General features: G+C 38.3%; 3 protein-coding genes across 5 annotated transcripts in view; all 3 read left to right on the forward strand.

Moving 5' to 3' along the window:
- Nucleotides 1–1,930: 1,930 nt before the first annotated feature.
- On the forward strand, nucleotides 1,931–3,528 carry hoxd9a (homeobox D9a). Its single transcript, XM_080785604.1, has 2 exons — nucleotides 1,931–2,491; nucleotides 2,710–3,528. The coding sequence occupies exons 1-2, from the start codon at nucleotides 1,939–1,941 to the stop codon at nucleotides 2,952–2,954; spliced, it is 798 nt and encodes a 265-aa protein (XP_080641730.1). The 5' UTR covers nucleotides 1,931–1,938; the 3' UTR covers nucleotides 2,955–3,528.
- A 7,161-nt stretch (nucleotides 3,529–10,689) lies between these two features.
- Nucleotides 10,690–25,019, forward strand: part of hoxd3a (homeobox D3a) — a 19,964-nt gene continuing 5,634 nt past the window's right edge. The window contains exon 1 of one of the 3 annotated variants that reach the window (XM_080785785.1): nucleotides 10,690–10,824. The gene's annotated coding sequence lies outside the window, so the exon portion shown is untranslated. Of the gene's footprint in view, nucleotides 10,825–13,734; nucleotides 13,849–24,048; nucleotides 24,199–25,019 lie in introns of those variants that run through there. The other 2 variants (XM_080785783.1, XM_080785784.1) reach the window with 2 other exon arrangements.
- On the forward strand, nucleotides 17,375–19,443 carry hoxd4a (homeobox D4a; the record flags this gene model as incomplete). Its single annotated transcript, XM_080785128.1, has 2 exons — nucleotides 17,375–17,831; nucleotides 18,261–19,443. The coding sequence occupies 2 exons, from the start codon at nucleotides 17,375–17,377 to the stop codon at nucleotides 18,557–18,559; spliced, it is 756 nt and encodes a 251-aa protein (XP_080641254.1). The 3' UTR covers nucleotides 18,560–19,443.

The following is a 25,019-nucleotide window of genomic DNA, read 5'->3' on the forward strand; positions in this document are numbered from 1 at the left end:
GGCAGCGCGCAATGTTAATCTATTGTGAATCTATTGCATGTTTGTGGCATGTATCCTGCAATAAAATTGTCAAAGTATATCATTTGTACTTGTCCTACCTTTAAATGTGTTTTCCATTAATACCCTGCAGGTGATATAGCCACGCATATAGGCTTAACTTGATGCCTTTTATTTTCAAAGTTTAGGCATAATATCCTACTTTTGAAAGGCCATTGTGTGTGTGATTCTTTCAGTTCTGCTTCATCTTAATTCTAGCAAAGAGAGAAAGAAAAAGTGATAATAGATGATCGACCTTCAGATACTCTTCAGCAACGTTCCTGCAAAACATATAGCATTTCCTTTCACCACTCTCTCGTTGAAGAATTTCCAATAATATGTTTCCTTCGGTTCAAGAACTATCCCCTTTTCTAGTGGAAAGTGGAAAGGGCTATAACTATTTAGCACATAGTTCCTTTTAAACTATGAACATTTTATAATATAATCTTAGGCTAATTATGGACATTATGGACATTACGTAGGCTATTCGTTACTGTCCGTGGTGAACGAATTTCCGACCTATACAGTACACACCTACTGCCAGGGATTGTTTAGAGTTACCTAAACGCATATGTGTTCATATACCGATAAATAAATATAGTAGGCTAATCAGCGCCAATACAATTAAGTGGGGTTACTTCTTCTTATACTCCTTCAGGCCTTCGAGTACCAAACACATATAAGGCCACTTGTCTATGCGCGGAAGACTATTTATTTATCTTATATGGGGTCTATGCGCGGCAGCCTATTTATTTTTCAACTTTTGATCGCCGAACAGAAACTGATCATCTGCGTGACGTGCATCACAAATTAATTGGCATTCCACAAATTAAAGCTTTTCCTTCATTCCGCTGCAATATAGCCTGGCGGTCACTGCATGGTCAGGTCACGCAGGCTTTCTCACGGTCTTTTCATCTAGGCCTATACTGTATAATGGCATATAATGTTCTATGAGTAGACATTTCTAAAGCTATAATAATCAGTCCGACTTGGCGTTGCCCTGTGGTTCTTGTGGTTGAGTTCATCAGCAACACATATTTGAGTTTCTATTGAAGGTCACTAAGTTGTACTATAGCCTAATAATATCAAAAACGACTACTCTGTTTAAATGACATGATCTGCATTACTCTTATGTCCGACCTTTCAGACGTTGTGCTTGTTTCTCCGACCGAGAGTGCTATTTTTATTAAGGGCACGTTATATGTTTAATCACACGCACCTCATAAAACATTTATTGATACATAAAGCCATTATGGGTCTCCCTGAATGAATACAATCACTTCACAAACGCTGCTTCCTGGTGCCCCCCCCCCCCCTTTTTAAAGAAGGAAAAGAAACAAATCCAGAAAAAGATTCTTCGTTGAATAGAAATTAACAATGGAAACGCCACAGTGTGAACGGAAATGGCGTCTGTTATTTTACAACATGTTATTACATTTATTTTACGAGGACCTCGAAGTCTATAAAACATTTTACAAGCACTGGGGGGTATCATGACAACACTGTAAGAGTTTTCTCAAACATAAAGACATATAGAGCATCAATGTTGATCGGTTGAAACCATAGACTGTAAAAAAAAAAAAAAAAGGTTGAAACATATAGTCCTGCATCCTCTCCACGGGCAAATATCATACAGCAGACTTTAAATAATGTGCATTCAGTATAGAGATTTCCACACTTAAGTCATGGTGTGACATAAGCATTCTTTATTTATAAAATGAACAGATAAATGAAACATGCCGCTATCAAGCGGACTGATTTACTCGCTGTATTGGTAAATATGATCACGTGATCTATGTAACCAATCCCCGTAGAAGAGGCCAGCAAAAATACTATGATTGTTCAGGGGGAAGCTTCCCGTAACAGTGTAACATTTTATATGAGTAGGAAGAGATCAAAAAAATGTCTACCAGTAGCACTCTTAGTAACTGTTATGTGGACTCTATTATGGGGCACGAAGCGGAGGACGTGTATGGGGCGCGCTTTATCCAGGGTCCACACACGGTGACCCCGAGGCCATCAGGTGTGGGGACCAACGCGGATTTCGCCTCTTGCAATTTCGCAACAAAGTCAGCCGTTTTCCCGTCGTCCTGGTCCTCGGTTCACCCGCAGCCCGCCGCCGCACTGCCAGGGATCTATCATCCTTACGTGCATCACCACCAGCCGCATCTGTCCGCCTCGGACAGCAGATATGTTCGCTCCTGGATAGACCCGATTTCCACCCACGTTTCTTTTTCCGGCTTTCACACCAGCCATCGACAGTATGGAACAAAGCCCGAAAGTTTGCCGTCGAAAAGCACCGAGTGTGATACTTTTGAAGCGGAGACGCGAACGGCCGCCGGCGATTTTGCGCGTGGAGTATCCGAAAGCACCGAAAAAGTACCCAAAGAGAACATTGGAAGTGATCTTTCGAGTCACAGCGAGCCCAAAGAAGAGAAACAACAACTTGACCCAAGTAAGTAAACGAAATAGCCCCCCTGATTTACAACCCACAGAACTGTACGAGCTGGGTGTGTAAAACCGGAGGTTTTACAAACCTATAAAAGTGTCTAGCGCTATACCACGGTCCGGAAAAAACCCCAACGCCAGATTGGCCCCTGATTATAAACGTATAGTAGTTAAAAAACATACTTAATCATGTTCCACTTCATGTTTGTATCTTTCCCTTTTCAGACAACCCAGCAGCAAACTGGATTCATGCACGTTCCACGAGAAAGAAGCGATGCCCATACACAAAATATCAAACTTTAGAACTAGAAAAGGAGTTTCTCTTCAACATGTACTTGACGAGAGATCGACGTTATGAAGTTGCCCGCATACTCAGTTTAACCGAGAGACAAGTGAAAATATGGTTCCAAAATAGGAGGATGAAAATGAAGAAGATGAACCGAGAGAGGAGCAGCAAGGACCAGCTATGAACTTCCCGCTGATGCCATGTCTCATTTGCGGGGATTGCAAGGAAAATATTTCAGTAGCCTACACGTTAGGCAGGGTTTTAAGTATAGACTGGCCTATAGTTTGTTATACTTTTTTTTAGATATCACAGTAGGCTATAGTTCATCATTGGAAACGGAACTGGAATCAAATTATTCACAAACAACAGCAGGACGTCAGCTTTTTTTTGCCTTGGACATTACAAAGACGGAGAAACATTTTTTTAATTATATATTGAGCGGTTTCCGGGAACCCTAACCAAGTTGAGTGCATTGCGCCAGTTGATTAAGCATCCCAAATATAGGGGTCAATCTTTTTTTTTATTATTAGTTTAGATTTTGGAAAGATATATAAACTGACCACATAAACTATTTTGACTGTTTTTGGTCATCTCAAGAGAGAACATATAGGCTTGCCTATAAGTAAGTTTAATATGCATTTGTCTGTTTTTCCACTGTCTTCCCAAAGGATGTTTGTACGCAATGGAGTCAGTTGCGCTTTTGTTCACAGACCGTTCTAGGGGAAAAGGTCCCGATACTACCAGTATCAATAAATACATTAAGATATTAATATTTAGTTTATTTTGAACTATTTTTATTGTTGTTCTATTTCTATTTTAGCTATAGCTATTTTGACATTTTTGGTGTGTGTGTGTGTGTGTGTGTGTGTGTGTGTATATATACCGGTATATATATATATATATATATATATATATATATATATATATATATATATATATATATATAAGCCTTGCTTTGAAAAGAAAGTACTGTTACCAATTAGCTCTTAACTCCAGTGGGATTTTCAACCCAAGACCCGTATAAGCCTAAACTAAATCGTTCTGCAACACGCACGATCACCTGAGATTGCAACTAGTAATTAGGGTGTAGTGTAGGGCTACACTTATTTTTTAAGATTTCAATGGATGCGACATTTTTTATTCCATCGTTCCTATAGGTTAAAATTGTGGATTTTATTGTAAACACATTCGAACCAGTAATAACGTGTTTACGGTTGAAAGGTGCTGCACGGATTTCAAATTTATTGTTCAACTTGTACGTATAATTGCTTTAAAACAGGAAGAAACGTGGTCCAATAAAGCTATAGAAATGGCTAGACGTCTGGCCTAAATTAGTTTATTGGCCAGCCTAGCAATTATACTGTCCTTTGAAACTCTCTTTCTTGGGTGATTGTGTCTCTTACTGACAAACAGAAATGTAGACACTTTTCTACCAGAGTGTCTGGTCGATAAATTGTCCTCGTGACTGAGAGGAAATTACCCCTACCTTAATGGTCACGTTTATTCACCAACTCCAGTTCCCACAACTTAACTTTGACTGTTGTCTGACGTCACTTTCACTGTTGGATCCATTGTTTTATCCAGTAAATGCATTTAAATTGTATTGAAATGTCATAAAGTAGCTTGTCTACGTCCCCCTGGCTTGACCATAAACGCATTGATGCATGCGTTCATGGAGGAAAGTCCTTTGCAAACTTAATTAAGGCTTTCTGGAGAATCAATGGTATAGTAGAATCAGTGACCACTGACCAGTAGACAGTAGCCTAGAGAAACGTGTGTAAAAATAACTATTTAAGTATCTGGAAGTAACAAGTAAATAGCCTAGGAGTGGACCATGGGAGGCTATAATATAGGCCATCTACTTTAAAAGCGGGTCGTCATTATTGAGGGTCTTAAGAGCGCTAGGGGGCGACGTTGTTCTTCAAGACTTGTTTGCAACCTGGTCACATTTTACAATACTACACTGATCGATATGTAGTAGGCCTGTAGGCCAGTGACACAAATGGAGAAAAAAAACTCCTGGGTCATAAATATGAATAGCTTTACAAATATTAGGCATGCCGCATATGTAATAATTACACCCTCCACACACGCACACGCACGCACGCACACACACACACACGCGCACACACACACACACACACACACACACACACACACACACACACACACACACACACACACACACACACACACACACACACACGGTTCGTTCTTCGTTATGGTATTCTCACATCTCTTAATTTGTTGCTTACCGGTAATTTAAATAAAGTTATATGAATATGTTGACAAATTGTAGGTCTATAAAGGTGTGTGTGTGTGTGTGTGTGTGTGTGTGTGTGTGTGTGTGTGTGTGTGTGTGTGTGTGTGTTTGTGTGTGTGTGTGTGTCATCCATTTTTGATTACTTTCGTATATTGTAGTATAGGCTTGCGGCAAACAATAACAATATTAAGTAGGCCTACTCTGCACAAAGGGTTAGTCACAAAATTAAATTATCCACGCGCGCATGCTGTAATTGTTTAATACATTTAAATTATAAAGGCCAATTATAAATGCATTATGTAATGCATGTGTCGCATGCACCCATAGATCGCACCATAGTCGCATACATAAGCCACATGTCTCCTAAATACAGTTGTGTTTCTACAAGTCTTGGCTGTGTGTTAAACCATTTTTTCCAGATGAAAGAGAAGACCTGTATACTAAAAGTCACGCTGAGCCATGGATTTATTCTTTAAGCGGAATTTTCTTGTTTTTTGCACGGATCAATGGCAGATCAACGTTCAATCAGCACAAATGCATTATACAATCATCAGAGGGGGGAAGCCAAGTGCCTGCATGGTGTTGTGTTCATGTAAGCAAACAGCGACAACAGTGAGAATATACTAGAACTAGAATATAGGCCTACATTCAAGGTTGAGTATATAGGCCAATGATGATGACTATACACAATCTAGCAATGTTTTTCTTTATTCTATTTTGATGGAAAAGTAGGACATGAGGTTATGGATGTTTTCCCCATTTAAATGCATGATTTGTCATTTAGTTCTTACTTTGATTCTAAATTGATGTGATCTGGCATGCATAGCAGAATAATGTTATGTTACAGTCCAATTGCCATGCAATCATATACTGCATTTCAGACTAGAAACTAGACTGACACGAGTAATTTAACCCTCATTCACTGCAGTCATATTGCAATTTGCTCTCATGCCTCATGGTATTTCAACTTTCATGCACTGTTGAGAGTGAACACATGAAAGATAGATGTTAGTGTAAACAAACATTGGGCAATTAGCAAAACAATGCTGATCGACAGGCAAGAAGATTGTTCAAGCACTTCTTCAGGTGATAAATGTATATTCTGCACATAACGTAATCTCACTGACATAATAATTAACGGAATGTCTGTCTGTCTGTCTGTCTGTCTGTCTGTCTGTCTGTCTGTCTGTCTGTCTGTCTGTCTGTCTGTCTGTCTGTCTGAAAACACTGTCTGCTCCTCACTGGCTGCACCAATCGCTTTGCATTTTCACATTTGCCGGAAGCCCTTTTTTCAATTTAACACATTTAAGCTGTTAATTAATTTATTAGTGAATTAAAATGTCACATTGGCTTATAGGAAAATACAAAAACTGTAACCGTAAGGGCTACAGGTACAACACTTGGAGGGGAGGTTCATAATAATTATTAAAATGAATGTAATAACCTCATGGTGGCACAGCCCACATTTTGCCTTATAACTCTTGAACTGTAATCCTTGGGTCATGACACATCTCCCCATATAGGACACGCCCATTTGCGTCAGGATAGATTTCTTAGATTTAGAATTTTCTTCAAAACACTTTTTGCTCTTCCACTTTTGATTTTGTCCAAATTTGACAAAAATCGGTACACATGATCTCTGATCCTATCTCCGATTAAAACACCATATGCAGAATTTAGTCTGTATCATTCGGCTGTAATCGGCTTAGTGGGAGCGGCCTATTTTACAAAAAATGCCACGAATCACAAGGGAATGTTCAATTCACCCCAAATTTCATAATCACATGTCGAAAGCAATTCCATTTTCATCCATAGGGGGCGCCGCAAATGCAAAACATGTAAATGTGTGTTGCAAAAACATGCTTTTGGGGGGATACATTTCCTCCTAATTAATTACACATGATCACAGGGGTGACATGACATTGTAATTGGCTAGCTAAATCGGTGGGAGGGGCCTATATTTCTGAAGGGTCACAGGTGATTTTTAACCCGCCAGGCCACCACAAGTTAGTTTTAACCCGCAGCACATGCAGCCACGGGTTTTAAGCCGCAGCACAGGTTATAGTTTTAACCCGCAGCACATGTCGGGAGACACAGATTCTTTTTTACCTGCAGCACAGTTTTAACCCACAGCGATCTGGTGTCGCTTGTTTATCATAAAAGTCCCCATAAAAAAAGTTATGAGCTACTTTCTGTCCAAAATATTCCACAACTATTATTCCGAGCCGCCATCTTGGATTTTTTCAACGTGCCATAAAACAAGAAGTGAGGGGGAGCGCTTGTTTAATAGAATCTTACCTGCGCAGGTAAGACACCCAAAGAAGAGGCCGACACCCTAGGGAGGGAGGGACGCTATTAAACAAGCGCTCCCCCTCACGTCTTGTTTTATGGCACGTTGAAAAAATCCAAGATGGCGGCTCGGAATAATAGTTGTGGAATATTTTGGACAGAAAGTAGCTCATAACTTTTTTTATGGGGACTTTTATGATAAACAAGCGACACCAGATTGAAAGAGGATAATTCAAGCTTGGACTACAGCTGCAATGTTGGTGAGTTTAACGTAATTTAAGACCAGGAGGTCACAAACCAAAAAACATGCATAGGAAGTCGATGGAGGTTATTGCAACTCTAGATTCAACCAATTGTAAAAAAAATCTAGAGTTGCAAATTGCGGCTAGGACTGGTGGAAAATGTTGTAGTAACTGAGTAGTTAGTTAGAATAGGTCTAGTGAAAAAAGTATGTATACGTTTGGTGGATCGTTGAAGGAAGGTTCTCAAAATTGAATGACAAAAAGTTCATTATCATTGCAAACCATCAGAGGATGTACATGTTTATAAATGGATGGACTTGGAGCCATTTCAAATGAGATTATGCTGGTCATATACTTATATTGATATGAAACAATACAGGGTTCTAAGTCTGAACAGGCTCTCACTGTTGACTGTTGTTGGCTAACACAGTGTGTCTCTTATTGACCTCTCTAGAATGATGACTATAGTGTGCTATGTGCATGCACATAACACACATCACTTGACTCCCTCATACACGGTTGGTCTCAAGATTCAGAAAATAAGTTAAATTATAAATATAAGTACGGTAGGCGGTAGCCTATAATCATTGAGATCGTGTAAAGATATGTTAATAAGCCTTTTGATTATTGTGTCAAAGTTTGGAATCAACAAGCTGATCATGCTGATTCACATTTTATTGTTATTTTATCATAAACTGTATTGGCAGCGTTTCTTGGAATTCGCCTATATGGATATAGTTTATCCATGAAAACTGCCTCTATACAGGATACAGACATTTCTCAATAATTAAAAAAAATGTAGGCTGTCAAATGTACAATGTGTTTGTGGTGAGGAAAAACTTCTGAACCTCAAAAGGTTAAAACTGGCACCCTGTTCATCTCACACACACACACACACACACACACACACACACACACACACACACACACACACACACACACACACACACACACACACAGACTTCATGCACTCACTCACTCACTCCTCCCCTCTCTCCCTCCTCCCTCTCCACTCACTCACTCACTTCACTCACTCACTCACTCACTCACTCACTCACTCACTCACTCACTCACTCACTCACTCTGTGTGTGTGTGTGTGTGTGTGTGTGTGTGTGTGTGCGTGTGCGCGCGCGCGCGCGCGCGTCTTTCTCTCTCACACACGCACGCACGCTTGAAAAGTCTAATAAAATGTCTATGTTGCACAGTATAAAAGCTATAGGAACAAGCATCACGTGCACAAAGGTTTTAGTAGTGTAGGCCTATCATTACCCCCCCCCCCCCCCCTCTGTTATGGCCATAAACACCCTGCATGTATTAAACGAGTACTACTTTAATAATTGCAATAAAACGAAAACAAATCTGGTTGGCTATATTTCATTAGGAAAAGGCTCAAAATAAATAATATGAATTGTGATAATAATCCTGATACTGTAACATTTTACAACATTTGTTATATGCCACTATACTACTAGATTTTAATATCACATTGGGTCCCAATGATTGGGACTTGAGTGGCGTGTATAGCACATAATTGAATGTGCGTGCCTTCGATGATCCCAAGCTTCATAGTTTTACCAAATGAAGGCATCCATAGACGCTTTGAAGCTTTTCCGTGCTCAAATTAAATGATGTGCTATACACGCCACTCAAGTTCAGCCTGTGCCGTTACAAAACTTTTAAATACAATGGGATTACCAGATTTCAGTTTTATATTGCAATGCAATCTATAATGTGAGAATATATAAGCAAAGACTATATTGTTATCGAGAATTGGTCATTGATATTTGTCTCATGGTATAGTGCTTTTTTAACATGCTCCAGTACGCCTGTGGCACAGATGCGATAATAAAAATATATTAGGCCCAAAGCGATATATGGCCTATGGTTAATGTTGTCGTGGTATAACAACGGGATAAAATGGAAGCATTCTTCTTCCTGTAACATGCTCCTGGTGAGACTTAAATATGTATACAGGGCACGAGAACAATATACGTTAAGTTATTCACTTCATAACTTCATCATTTTGATAAACAGTGCAACCGTATTAGGCCCAAAAGGGAGATGAGATATAGACATTTTACACAATAGTGAGAAATGCTATCTTATGGTATTACGTTCAACTATTAACGCACACAAATACAAACAGATGAGACCATAGCTATGTTCTTTAAAGAACAGAGAAAACATTGCTGTAAATGTTCTTTGTTTGTATACAGGGCGCCATTGAAAAAGAGACCTTGGTCTCAATTGGATTCCCTGAAATAAAGGTAGCGTAGCCTATATGCTATAAATTAACATTTATGATTCAACTTGCTTTTTCCCAATCTTAAAACCAAACCAAACGGTAACAAACACCTTCAGAATTGTATCACATTCAGCTGTTCTATCTGCATTGTATGTTGCATAAAACATATAAGTGCATATTTGACCCACTAATTTAAAGTGTTAAATTGATTACTGAACTATACATTTCATGGAGAATTTATTTAAAATGATATAGTGATGTAATGTAACAGTATGTCAATTTGCCCAAATCTACAACATAAACAATTTAATTTGAAATGCGTTTTCCTATATTGTCTTTAGGATTCGGCATACAAAGAGATTATATAGTAGCATATACTTAGAGGTTGGACCCGCTACAAAATCTGGGTACGACCATTTTGTAAATACTATATATTTTGTAATTTAACAAACCACATTTGTGATCTTATGGTCAAACGTGAGACATTTCTTGTCAGGATTTTTTTTTAAATGCGGGGGGGGTCTTGTTTTTCCCTCTGTAGAGGACAAGGAAAGGCTTCTGCTATTATGCGCAAAGATGAGAAGAATTGCTGCAGTCTAAATTCCTTTTTGTGAGAGGAAAATTTACAACTTGGTAATCGACCTTTTTATGTGGCTCCATCGCCTGTCATTGGATGCCACTGGTCATGTGTGAGAGGCAAACGTCTTCATGGCCCTTTTCCTGATTTCCCAGGCGATTTTTCCCACTGCATTCTGCTTCTATGGCGTTCCAACCAATACGCCCCTGTCTCCTTTGCTAAAAAGAAATTGACTGTCATTCGTTTCATGAAAGTCTGAGCAGCACAAATCTGCAACAGGACACTGCTCATTCGCTCGGATCGTCGGAAGAGCATTTCAACTTTCTCCATATCTGGCCTCTTCCCAGGAAAGAACACCGGCTTTATGCCCAACTAAATCAACATGTATTGCATAGGTAAACCTAAAAGAATAAAGATGGATTACCTACCATTGATAGGTAAGCATTCTGTGTAACTTTGTATTTTGTATGCAGATTGTGTATGTTCTTTTTGTATGTGTGTCAAGTATAGACTTGTGGAGTTTTGATCGCCAGCTTCCTGTCTCATTAGTTATATGTAAATGAGTACCAGGCTTAACGTGCAGGTGTTCATTAATGTATTGCAGGATCTATGTATATTATCTGTTTATATACATAGGAGAATACGTTAAGGTTATAGGGATAGGCGGTACAACATTGATTTCATTTGACTACAATTATGCCCTTAAGAAGATATACAATTGTGCTATAGGCCTATAGTTATTTAGCCGAATCTCTATGGTTATCACATTGCCATTAGAATGACCATGTTGTGTTGTGTAAATGTATTTGTAGTTATATGCATTAAGCACATCAAGCTTACTGCATATCTGCAGGTAACCTGTAAGTTAATTGTATGACAGATACCCATGCACAGATAGCCATGCACGTCTTATTGGTATACGAATGAACTAATTCACTTCTCACTGTGAAATTAAGCCCAATGCATGTTATTAAATTATCCCTTAAGTTTCACACTTGCAGGCAATAATAACACAGGCAATAATACATGCATGCAAAGTTTGTTGAAATTGTGTTTTCCATGATAGTATAAATTTACAAGTGATAATGTTATGAGTGGCTTATAGGTGCAATGTGTTTTTGTTGGAGTTTTTTACAAAGATGAAACGTTCAGTAGCCTAATAAAAGGCTACCTAACCTACCTAACACAGCTTAAGCCTAAGCCTAAGCCTTAAGTCCCAATGTAGGATATATATCCTTGAATGCATAGTTAGCCTACATATAATGAAACCAAAATATCGATGTTTCACTATTTTGGAATTAAATGTAAAGTATTTCCATTTGAAGCCCAGCGCTCGTTGCTGTTTTCAGCTGCTTTGAGATGAGGCCAAGCGAACAAAGACAGTATTTCACTGTTGCCTGACAGGCAGCTGCGAAAGTATTTACAGCCTTACTGCAATGCGGCAAAATGGAACCGAGAGGATGATGGGCTGAAGTGGGACTGTGTGGGAGCCTGAGAAAATCACAAAGGAATTAGGGCCTATGCTTGTTTTGTTCCCTTTAAAACTATAGGTTCTTATCTTGTGTTTAGTTTATAAAAATATATTGAACATATTGCTTATACACATTTTTAGGACTATACTTTTAAATGAATGGACTCGTCGTATCGGCTCTATTTTCTCTGTTTAGCCTACATCTAATAACAACCAGAACAGTCGATAGGTTATTGGGGGGATCTTATACTATATAGGAATTTGTCAAGGTTTTTGGCAATATGATAATAACACCCATTTCGTCCGTGAGTCTACTTTATTATAGACCTCGTAACATATGAACAATTTGGTTTGTTTGATGTTTCTTACAGTGTAAAATACTCTAATAATTTACTAATTTTTCGTTTAATGTCAGCAATTGCAACAAGTATGGCTTCGCTGCGCAAACACCTCGGTGACCAATGTCTAAAATGAAAGGCTTCTGAAAATGCCAGCAGAAGGCGCTATTGCCCAACAGTCTGCTCCAGGCTCGCCTTCGGCAGAATTTAACTTGGTGGTTTCGAACTATATGATTGGCTGAAGTACATGACAAGATCATAGCTATACGTATTTTGAAGTGGTTCCAGGGAATTATTTACACTTATGGGTCTGTGTTTGATATTCTAGTGCCCACGCTGTAAAGGGGATTCTCAGGTTAAAGGATTCCTTAAGTTTTGATGGAATAATGCAGCCATGCATGCTGGTTTGACTTTGAACCTAATAAGGGTTTGACATGTAATTATGGGATTTGCTGTCAGTTATAAGTGAAAAGAGAAGTATCAAACTGATTTATGTATCATCTACCCACAGAACCATCCTGTTTGTTATTGGTTCAGTAGGAGTAGGCCTATCATAACAAACCAAACAAAAATATTCTGGGTGAACTGCAAACAATATACTTTAACTGACACTGGGTTTTGAGACAGACAGGCAAGGACTTGTCTTTAGCCTAGATTAGCCCTTATTATTTAGGAGCAGTAGAGTATAGGGATATGAATTTGACTGGGGCTGATGTCACTGGAAGCATGTTGGGCGGGGGTAACTGTTCTGAATGAAACATTGCCGATCAAGAGGCCTTATGTAACGGGTGAGGGCACCAGACCCACAAAATGCACACAAGTTGCTAATATGACTCTTTGATTAGCAGTGAAAAGCGATGATGAGTATGTTCAAATAGTGATTTCTCTATAAAGTAAGCATCATCAAGTAACTTGCCCTTAATGAACCTCCATAGCAAAGTAGGTTACTTTTTGTAGGTTATTATCGATGTTTTGTTACCCTGCAAACCCAAATGTCAACGACAGGTCAATGTTACAGAAAGAGGTGGAGCAATCAAGACATCTCATTTGAGCTGGTCTACTGGGCTTGGTTTAGATCTTTATTTATTTATTATTTATTTACAGACACAAGAACACAAGCAGACCTTCATATGCACAATAAAAATATATATAAATACATTTCCACTGGGCTTTCATATTATATAAGTTTGATTAGTTTCTGGCTAAAGAAAGATGAAAGGCACTGTCACTGAATGCATAAGGAATGAATTCGCGATGCATGAAAATGTTTTAGCTTTTCTCCGCGAAATCACTTCCGTGTCTGTTTGTAGCATGACAAAGTTACAATCCCCCGTATCAGTTTCTGCATTTCTATAGGTTGCATAGTGCCTTTCTTCAGTGACATCGGTGTAATCGGCGTTATTGAATAAGTGCAACTTTGAGGGTTATTTATGTTCCGCTGCGGCGTCGTGAATGGCTGTGGGGGAGCACGTGATGCCATTAAAGTTTGTTTTATGGCCCGGGACTTGACAAGCCAAAATATAATTCTCATTGTGTATTAGAAAGACCGTCCAGATGGTTTGGAATAGAGCTCAGATTTGGTAGGAACTATACGAGACTGAATATGGATCCATTTTTTCTTCACCAGTGTCATACGTGTAGCGGTCTTGGTGGTAAGCTGTGTTTTATCATTTGCCACAGGCATGCGCTAGTGATGTCATCAGGCTTCGTGGAGTATAGCATAGCATATATATTGTTCGCCTGCCTCGAACACACAGGGCTAGAGTGCATGAGAACAGAAGTGACACCTCATCGCGGGCTATATCATCGCGGGCTATACTGGAGGACGTATACGCTAAAAGCATAGTTTTCTAGCATGAGGTTTGAGCGAGATACACGTTATTGGTTGATTGATAAGTTTACACCCATTCATGTTATCAAGTTTGTTGGTTTGATTGATGCTCATCGAATCGAAGGAATTTTAAAGTTCCCCTCATGTAGTAGTATGGTAGGCCTATAGTAGGGACACTCGACTTTGTCTTCGGAGGTCGAATACGTAGGCTATATCTGCTTGGAATGGTGGAAATTAACTTGCTACCAGTGGAACTAACGTTTTTTTTTCCTGTGTTCAAAGGCTTACAGTGGCCTGATATTCATAGTAATGCCTATTTAGTATTTATACCGCTCCCTTAAATAACAATGTAATAAATGGAAATTGGTATAAATGCTATATTTTATGGAGTAGGATATATAGGCTATTAATAAATAAAAGTTAGCCCCCTTTACAGTTGGCTGATTTACTGAAGAGGGGCATTTTGCCTCTTCTGTTAGGGTGCCCGCCAAATAGGCCTATACCGTTTTAATGTGCAACCGTTTTCATTTCCTCTAGCCTGATGCATTTAGGCCTACTATTTCTTGTTCAATAGAGCCAAACGTATTGATTCCTTCAGACATTTGAATCCCAGTGAATAGCCAGGATAGGCTGAGAGTGAACAAAAAACAAACAAATTAATTGATAGTTAAATACATTGCACCTGACGTGAAATTATGAGCGGAAAATATTGCTGGTAGAGTAACTATATAACTATAGCTATTCAATTGACCAATGTCATTTTGGTTCAATCATATTGTGACGAAGACAGAAAGTAAGAAAGTTATCCCTTTAGTCAAACAACAAGGAAACGCTGACTTTATCATTCTTTTGTTCTCAAGTATAGCCTGCATCTTGGCTTTGACCCGTCTGAACGAGTTGCAGGGTGAAACACAGGTCATGCTGTCTAATACATATTTCAATGTGATGATGTGGAGAAACGACTTTTATTTTTTTAACAAATACTTGCTAGAATGTTAGGTAGCCTATATAAATAACGAAATTTTCAACAGTTTTATTTTATTCGAAGGCCTATTTGTCGAGGCCCCCAGCAAAGAGGCCCACAGAAAACAACAACAACATGAAATCTCCATGATTAATACATTATTCGTCGAAATGTAGTTTAAATTAATTTGAAAATCAGGTGCGATAATAGGCCTTTCAATTATTCGCAATGGCTGACATAGTGTATACAAAATGTTACATAAGAAAGTTACACTATATGTATCAAACTTAAAATGTATTATTTATAACCATAGCAGGACCATGGCAAATCAATTCACTGCTCCATATCGAATGAACAAGGTTGCGTTTATCAATTTAATACATTTTATTAAGGAATTTACATGTGGCCTTCAGGCCTATAGCATAAACTTGACACCTTGAAAGCGTTCAAAATGTATTGTCAAGTGTCCCTTTGTAATATAAAATAAAATATAAGATTCTTACAATTAAATTAACCAATAATAGACCTATAAACTCAGTAATTTCGCTGGAAGTTGCATGTTCACTCTATATGCTCGGACTAAAGGTTCTATTAGTTAAATGGTTTTTATGGTTTATTCTGAAAGTTTGCAGGCCCGTACCTTATTTTAGACATTGATCATCCCTAACTCTGAATTTCTCATTCTTACTACGTCAATGGGAATTAATGATAAGAGTAATAATCAATACTAGTCAACAATCTAGAATAATACAAACCCATTTAAATCATTATTTCACTGGTAAGCGACCTTCTGTCGTTTTCTGACGAGTCTGGTTGTATACAATACCAACAGAGGTGGTCAGTCGATGAATCATGAGGAATTGGTAAACTTTTGCACTCTTTGAGCTGTCAGCGGAGCAGAAAATAATTGAACTTTTTGATATGTTTACAAATGATTCAATTTGACCCCAGTGGCCTTTAGCCTAATCCTTTGCGTGATGGCAATAGTCAAGCATTGCACGCACAGTCAGTAAAATAGTGATTCTGCTGGGTATCTGTTGCTGCACATGTTCTTCCAGTTCGGAATATCCTTGATTTTGGGCCAAGAACTTGCAAAATGGTTTGTATTCTTTGAAAGACTAAAAGACAATCGGTCTCGTGAACTTGAACTATGATTAAATCGTCTAGAACCTTGCATTGAACTGCGTTTAGCCCCATTTGACTTCAGTTCATATACTTTTCTTCGATTTCGATGGCAGAAAGGGTTTTCAGTGTGGCATGTATTTGTTATTTTCGTATTGGACAACAAATGGATGCAGGATTTTGTGAAACTGATGCTATACCTCTAATATTCAGTTGGGACTTGTATTCCGTCGTCTATATATACCCTGTAGAACCGAATTTGTGTGATAAAATCACATTCACAGATTCGATTCTAGGGGAGTATATGGTCGATGAAAAAACTTCGATTTATTGACACTGCTTTTTTTATATAGGCATGTCTTGTTTGGTGTGGTATATGCCTGCAGCTTTCAAATGCCACTTTCATTTCATAAAATAATGCAGGACTGAATGAATGAGAATTTGACAATAACAAAAAAGAATTAGGCCTCCCACATCAAATTATTAAACACTACCAAAAGTGGGGTCTCAAAGCAATTTGTCATACAATGTTTAACACGTCTTGTAAACTATAAGTAGCCTATATCTACTCGAGAGGATGAAATATCCAAATACATTTACTAAAAACAAGCAAATAAAACAGCAGGATATCGCATTTTTACTCCCATGGTCTTACTTGAGTCGTTTCTATCCATACATTATTGATCCCCAGACTGGCTACTAGCCAATAGGCTTCTAAGACACTTTTTGAAAGGGACGGGGCTCATGAAGTGATGAGATTCGTGTAACTTTTGGATGACCCCTTCTTGACAAAGACAGTGCCCATCAATTGTCATCAGTCTTTATTCCCCTCTTTTATGCCAAAGGCCTTTTTGTATCTTTTGTTTGTTTCTCTGGCTTGTCGTTGGATTGGTGTTGTTGTAGAACATTAAACGTGCTAGAATTTCTTACATAAAGGGATCAAAATGATAGGCTAATACTTTATGTATGCTGTTTTTATTATTGATATATTGTATACACAAGTCATTGCACTGTTCCATTTTTCTTTCTTTTTTTAAACGACTTTCTATTTTCTAACTTTATTTTCCAAATGTACACAGTAATGCTCTGGGTTTTTCTTTTCTTCTCCTAAATGTGGGTTTAATTTGGGTGTATCTGAAGTTAGATTAAATTGCTTTTTAGGTATATGTTTACCCGTTTATGGAGCAGCGTCACCTCTATTGGCCAATCCGGTCACATGGTTCCCTAACTTTATTCAGTTGACACCAAGTAGGAGGGCTTTATGGAGGGAGGAAAAAAAGACAACTCGAGAAAAATTAGTATTTTCTACCTTCAGAAATTAATGGCCATGAGTTCGTATTTGGTGAACTCTAAGTATGTGGATCCAAAATTTCCTCCTTGTGAGGAATATTCACAGAATAACTATATACCTGACCAGGGCTCGGACTTCTACGGTCCATCGCCGGACCCAGAGTTTCAGCATCCAGCAATCTATCCTCGGCCAAACTACACGGAGCCCTTCAGCTGCAACACTGTGCAGGACTCCACGGTGCAGCCACGGGGTCATGTCCAGGAGAGAGCCAGCCCTTTCACCGCACAGACTGAGCAGTGCCCACCGGTCCAAATGGCTGGTCCTCGGACTTGTGGACAACAACAAAGCACAAAGAACCAAAATGGGATACAAGCCAAGCAGCCTGCAGTAGTTTATCCTTGGATGAAGAAAGTCCACGTAACTACCGGTAAGATTTCCCCCATGCACGTCTCTTTTGGGATCAGCTGAGGTCTTCTATTTTAGCTTCAACGAAAGCATTCAGTGTAATATTTATGGGTGGCTTTGAAGGCCTCGCCAATTACACAAGTCATAAATTTTTATTGCCCAGGAAATAGGCCGCAAGGTGAACGTCTCAAAGCTCTTCAAAACACGTATTATCTGATGATAGTGGTGCCTGTATAGATTGGGACGATATTGGGAGTAAACAACTAAATTCATGGAGTGCATGTGCGTCGACATTCAGTCGCGTATAGCCTATTTCCCGAGCTAGTTTTTTTTCTGTGGGTTGTCTCAAAAGTTTGAGTGTCCCGTGCTGAGAAGGGTGCTCTGTTGTGCTGTTTTGTTTAGCCTGCTGCATGGTCAACATTTGGTCACTTTTTGTTTTGTTTTCTCACAGTGAACCCGGATTACACAGGACCTGAACCCAAACGGTCAAGAACAGCTTATACGCGACAGCAGGTTTTGGAACTTGAGAAGGAATTTCATTTTAACAGGTACCTGACCAGGCGACGAAGGATTGAGATTGCCCATACCCTTTGTCTCTCCGAACGGCAGATCAAAATATGGTTTCAGAACAGAAGGATGAAATGGAAGAAAGACCACAAATTACCGAACACCAAGGGCAGGTCGGCACCAGGCTCAAACCATCTGCAAAGTCTTCAGAAGGATAACCAGACTGATATTACAACTTTATAAAGGAGGGGCGCCTTCACGCTGCGAATAAACATGTACATTATAAAAGACAAAGGTTGTATCTAACTTTTGCATGGACTTATCTCATTTTTATCAATTTATATTTAACAAAAGAACGACCCAAGAAGTGTTGACTGGCTCAAAACTGAGTCAGAAAAAATAACTCTGAAACTGAGAGGCACGTTGAATCTCTCATAATTTAATTCCTCAAAGAGGCACAGTATACCGAAAAACACTTTTATTTTTGCATAAATATGTAACCACCGAGGACATTGTATGACCACAACTGATTTTATGGATGATGTATTCACTAATGTTCTTCACATGTGGATTCAAGCAGGTAACATGGTTACGGTATAGATGTTTTATTTAAAATGGGGGAAACCATTCCCAAATTACACAAAATGGGCCCATACAGTGTTTTTTATTTTTATTTTTATAATTTCTAATTAGACATCACATGCACAAAAATATACTTGAAAGAAACATTGTTTGCATTGTGAGCCTACAACTCGGTAACATATACTTTCGTGTTGCAATTATCCCGGTGAAATATTCACGTAATTCACTCGCATTTCTTTGTGATTCATGTTTTAACTTATTTTGTACAATAACGCTTTGAATAATTGCTAAATATTATTCTCAAAGGCAAAACATTCCTGTGTGCATATACTATTCTGAGTGCCCTTATTCGGTTATAAATCTTTCTTGACATCTTTGTAAACAGTGTATATTTTCAGAGGCTCGCTCTGCCATTTGAAACTCTTATGGAAGATCAATTTGTTCTTGCATGGCATCAAATTGATGTTGGTTAGATGTTCCTCATCAGAAAAATCTAATCCAGAATATTTAGAAATAGATTTTCTTTTCTTCATATGGATTGTATTTCGTAATTATTTATTTGATCAAGAATTTGTAAATTTTCGTATAGCACACATACGAGTTTAAAATATTCAATTACCTTTTTTTATTATTATTCTGAAATGAGTTTGAACTCTTGTGCATTATTAGCATGGCTTTTATGCAAGGTTTAGTCAGTGTTCTTAGTTAATGTTGAAATATAGACATTCATTTACACCAAACTAACCAGGGGCTTTCATGTCACGTTTCACGAAAGATATTCTTGTATTATACCATCATTGTCTTAAGACAAACAAAAAAAAGAAGCGAGGAACTCCTCCAATACGAAACAGTCTTCTCTCTGTGAAGTCTTCACGATGAGAAGTTGAAAAGGTATTTCGGTTGAAGTTCGACAAAGCAGCAGTGGCAGGTTCATCCAGGGGACACCGCTTCTTTCGCCTTAGACACATTTCAGCCGCAAGGACTGACCTCCAAGCCCCTCTGACCCGCCCGGACCTACAGCATTTTCTGTCACTGGCGCATTTGGTTTTAAGGATTCCCCCCCCAAACCAAACTAAAACATTGTGAAGAATGTTCACCGCATAAATGTCATAGTTTTAAACTTGTTTAAACAATATTTATTATAGCCTATCAGGTGAAGCCCCAAACGGTTCTGATTATGCATTTGTCAATATGCAATCTGTTTGGTTTTATTTTTGTACATGCTTTTTACCTTGTATTGTGCATCCAGATGTGAAAAGTTTATTGAAAAATAAAGATTTCTACCAATTATGCATTTAAATGACTGTAAATATATTTTTTTTCACGTGATACCTTTTGAGTATAGCCTATACCCCCAAAAATGAAGAAAAAGGAAAGAAATTTCAATTCAAAACAAAGATCTAAATATGTGTATTTTTGCAACATGTTTTACTTCTGTGAATTAAAAGAAAATCAGTTCGTGCATGGCTTCAAATAGCTTTGGTATAGATTTCTTAATTATTATAGCGACAATATAGCATGCATGGAGCCATCAGCACTTCTAAACTCTGCACAATGGCACCAAAAGTTATCTGTAAGGGAAAATATATACTAATTTAGATCTAGTTATGTGTATCTTTTAAATTATGACAAAAATATGTTTTGCTCTAGCCTGTCACAATTTCTACTGACAGTCTATAAGCGCGCGTGGCATGCGCAAAACCCCACAACCTTCAAGAACAATGTTCCGTAAGACCGATTGAAGGTTGTGGCGATTCTTGTGGGTATAGTTTGGGTACCCACAAAACCCTTAGTATTCGGCTTCGTTTGTAGGTTAGAAAAGTCTATAAATATTTTATTTGGGGATATTTTTGGGCTTTGCTGCCTTTATTTATTAGATTGTATAGTGGAGAATGACAGGAAGAGAGAGAGAGAGAGAGAGAGAGAGAGAGAGAGAGAGAGAGAAAGATAGACGAGGAGTGAGACGCAGCAAAAATAGCCATGGGCTCGGGAATCGAACCCACGACTCGCTGTCAGGCATTACAGCCTATGGTGTAGGCTATATATCGTATAATCAGCGCCCTGTTACATATATTTAAGTGTGATCAAATTAATTTGAAATGCATGGTTTTGTTACATTACACCATTGAAAGAGCTTGCCTTGTTATACTGAAACTAAATAGGCTTACCCCAAATCTGGCCAGAGGTGATTAAGCATATAGAGGCATAGGGCACGAGTTGTTTTGACTAAGCTTTCTCTGCTTTGTTGAGAAGTTATGTTTAATATGTCAACAACACGTGCACATCCAAACATGCACCATCATCTACTTTGTTAAATCATAATTGACACACATTTTCCAAAAGTTGGAGTCAGTGTACGGACAGTGACACACGAAAAGACAATCTGTTGCAATTGTTCAGCATTGTTTCCTTCTCCATGCATGGCCTTTGAACACAGGCCTAGGCTTGCAAATGGTATAGGATTGCACAAGCATTCGTGTTTGTGTATGTGAAGAAGAGTGAAGTGAGAAGGCAAGCCTCACCATTTGTGATTTTGTGTGCACACGTGCAAACACGATTCAGAGAAACGATTCAGAGAAAGCAGCCTATATGTAAAGTGATACTTTAATACCATGCACCAGCCCAGATTTTGCAATAATTCTACACTCATTCTCTATTTGGATGTCAGATAGAGTGGAGGGAGCGAGAAAAAGCACATGGAGAGGGAGAGCTATATATTGTGAAAGAGAACATATTTACATCACATATTACGTTTTAGATAAATAGTTAATCTCATTTCATATTCAAATAATTTATAACATGTCTGCATTTTCCCCCATCTCCTGTCATAACTTGTATTGAACATATTATTTATAACAGGTTGAGAATGCAATCAGGTCAGAGCAACCCTCAAACGTGCAGTGTAGCTACATTGACCTACATGTCTGAAAGCAATAAATGGGAGCCAAAGGCAGAGCCATTTTCAATGACATTGCACCGAATGTAGGAATACACCGTCGCCGCGCTCACAATGGCTCTCACACGGCCATATTTGATTTCCAGCTGTACGCAGAAGCTTCGCCAAGCTAGACAGCCCCTAAGATGTATTAAACTGCGCTGTCTGCATTCGGAGATATAATTCGGAGACTATACCACTCCGCTCTCTATTCTTGACCACGTGATTGTCTAAATAATTAATGCAGCACGTCCCCCTAGAAACACGGCGTCGTCATTAATCGCAAGGACTCTATCAGACTTGAAAACTGAACAGATCCCAAGAAAATAATATCCAAACGGTGCGATAGCGATACTCGGCGCAACTGTAGCCGGCACTTTATAGCACAACATCCGAACCAATGGATGCTTGGTAGGTAAATATTTCAGCATTTCTTTCTGACTGAGCTGGTAAATGACGATATCTGTCAGATATTTGATAGATTGCACCCTTTGATGGGCGCTGTAAACAGTCTGTGGTTGTGTGTTGTATACCAATGCTGTGCTTTTTATGAAATGCATAGGTAGCCTGATACAAGATTTTGCGACTCAGCTGTCGACCAGAATAGGCTACAAGTTAACAATTTTGTTTATTTTTTGTTATTTTATTTTTTACTGTATATTGTCCAATGAAAGTACTGGATATATGCATATATGGGCTGCAGCGTTGTCTGACATAGCCGGCTATGTCATTTTTGCACAGGGCCATTGACAGTAAAATGTATTTTAAAGGACAAAAATGACATAGCAGAAATATTTCCAAACGACCTGGTGGGATAACTGTCTGTGCCCATAAACAAAAAAAAGTTATGGTTTGACGTTTACCTGTGCAAATTATAATACATCTCAGGATATATCGTATGTTCTAGGGGGAACAGTCAGTCTCTAACATTAGTCTATTTTTATTGTTGGTGTCGGATGGTTTGATTTTTATTTCTGAGAGTCGTCGTGGAAGTTGTATTTGGGCAGGTTGACAGTTGTGCCTCGTTGTAAATCATTCTCAGTAATTCCTGAAAGGGTGTGAGACTGTTGGGGGGCCGGGCGAAAACTGTAAATCTTTCACTTTTATTACCCTCCGAACATATGCTGCGACGCTGGTCCCGAAACCCTCCTCAGTGCAATTTAACCTACCTCTCAACATCCCTCCGATCCTTGTGTCTCCAAATCCTCCGTCTTCTCATTCATTCTTTGACTCCATGTCCCCCTTAAACCATATCCATTTTCATTGAACAAAAACTGTACTTTATTTATTTGTGTTTATTTATTAGAAAGCAGCCGGTATATGCTTCAACATTGTGGGTAGAGAAGACAGCAGACAAAGGGGGCTTACGTGGTTTATTAGAATACAATTCCACTCTCAGATTTCAACAAATGGTGTCATAAATCACAAAAATGTATATGTTGGGCCTATACGCTGATCAGTGACTATACACATGCAGGAACTATAGAACCATTATATCATTCTACAATATATCTAAATTGTTCAACACTGGACCACTGGCATATACTGTTTTGGTGTATGTCTATTGTATCTGTTTTTATTATAATATATTAAAGCAACGTGACTTCTCACATATACGTCTATTATTAAGATATATATATACTTAAATGTATTAATAATTGTGAATATAGTAAGTCTTAACCAATGATTAAAAAGAGGAAAAAATAGAGCAATACAATATGAATATAAAGTGTACAAACTACAAGCTCTAAAGGATTATCAGAATCCATAAACGATTAATAATTCCACAGCAATGTATCATTGGGTCTAAGTGTGGTTGCAATCCCTGCAATGGAAAGAGAGAAAAAGAAATCATAGGCAATAGAACATTTTCACACACAGTTCAGATGAGGAAATAAACGCCACCCTTTATCAAAATGGATTCGTGAGGTAAGGCTTGGTTGAAGAAGCAGCCTGAAAGGAACAATCTGCCAGTAGATCACGTGAACAAATATGCTTGTATCTTAAGGCAGTGCCTTTATTTGTCATCATAAAGGTTCCGAAACACCAAAATCCTAATGTTAGCTGCAAATGTATAGGCCTATCCGTTTCTGAATTCCTGTATATTTCATTGGGTGATTGATTGCCAGGGATTTTTTTCTGGAATAAGGATACCTTGTTCGCTTTTTATTGGTAGTTGAATGCGAGTCCTTCCATTCTATCGGGAATACTGTCTGCATTGGTATATGGAAATGTCTGAAAAACAGCAAGATCAGGTTTAGGACAGCATTGTCTACAGACAAAGGGTGAAGGATTTATTCTGGAGACTACATGGAAAGGAATTGAGACTGAGAGGCACTGGTATTTATGATGAATTGATTCACAGGTAAGCAATTGCATGGCAAAATGCAACCTTTAACCATGGGGTAATATAATGCAAGGAAATAAATATGATTTATTCGATTCATAGAAGGTGATCCTTATTAATGTCGCTCTCTGATCGGCAATTGTGCGGGTATAGACATTGGGATACAATTTGTAAAGCAGATGTATAATTTGGACTTTCAAATATTACGGAAAGAATCGGTCTGGCAATGGATTTTCAGTTGCATTTCGATGAAGACTGACTCAGAGGAAGAAGTAGTAGAGGAACTTTTCATTTTGTCTCTTGGATCGTAAATCACATTAATTTGTTGTCTTATAGTCACGGTGGCGTTAGCCTTGATTTATGTGGTTTCAACTATGACTTTGTTAAACTGCAAGCAACGTTATATTTTACATGGATATATAGTCTCATTGGATATTTTGGGGATTACTAGCTTTTCATTAAATGTTATTTTGTATGATTTGGAGTGTGGCTCTTGGTTTATAGCATAGTAAGTCAAGATTTCCTCATGGTATTGTCAATTGGATAAAACATTAGAACTAAGTCAAATATTATTCAATTACAATTATTTAGGATATTATTTCCGTGTTCATTTTCTAACTTTGTTTTCAAACAGTTTTGATTTGATTTGATTGTGGAAAGAGGCTTAATTTCAACACTAAAATCAACACTGCTTGAGATTGTTGCGTCTTTTACATAATATCTGACAAAATACCATGTTGTGAGATACCGGATCTGTATGTAATAAGAATAATGGTCAATAGGTCAACATTTAGGCCTACTTATTTCATATTTATTTGGGAAAACCCTATCTGAATAGT

The sequence above is a fragment of the Protomyctophum bolini genome, assembly GCF_963924005.1.
Source record: "Protomyctophum bolini genome assembly, chromosome: 16".
Lineage (NCBI taxonomy): Eukaryota > Metazoa > Chordata > Actinopteri > Myctophiformes > Myctophidae > Protomyctophum > Protomyctophum bolini.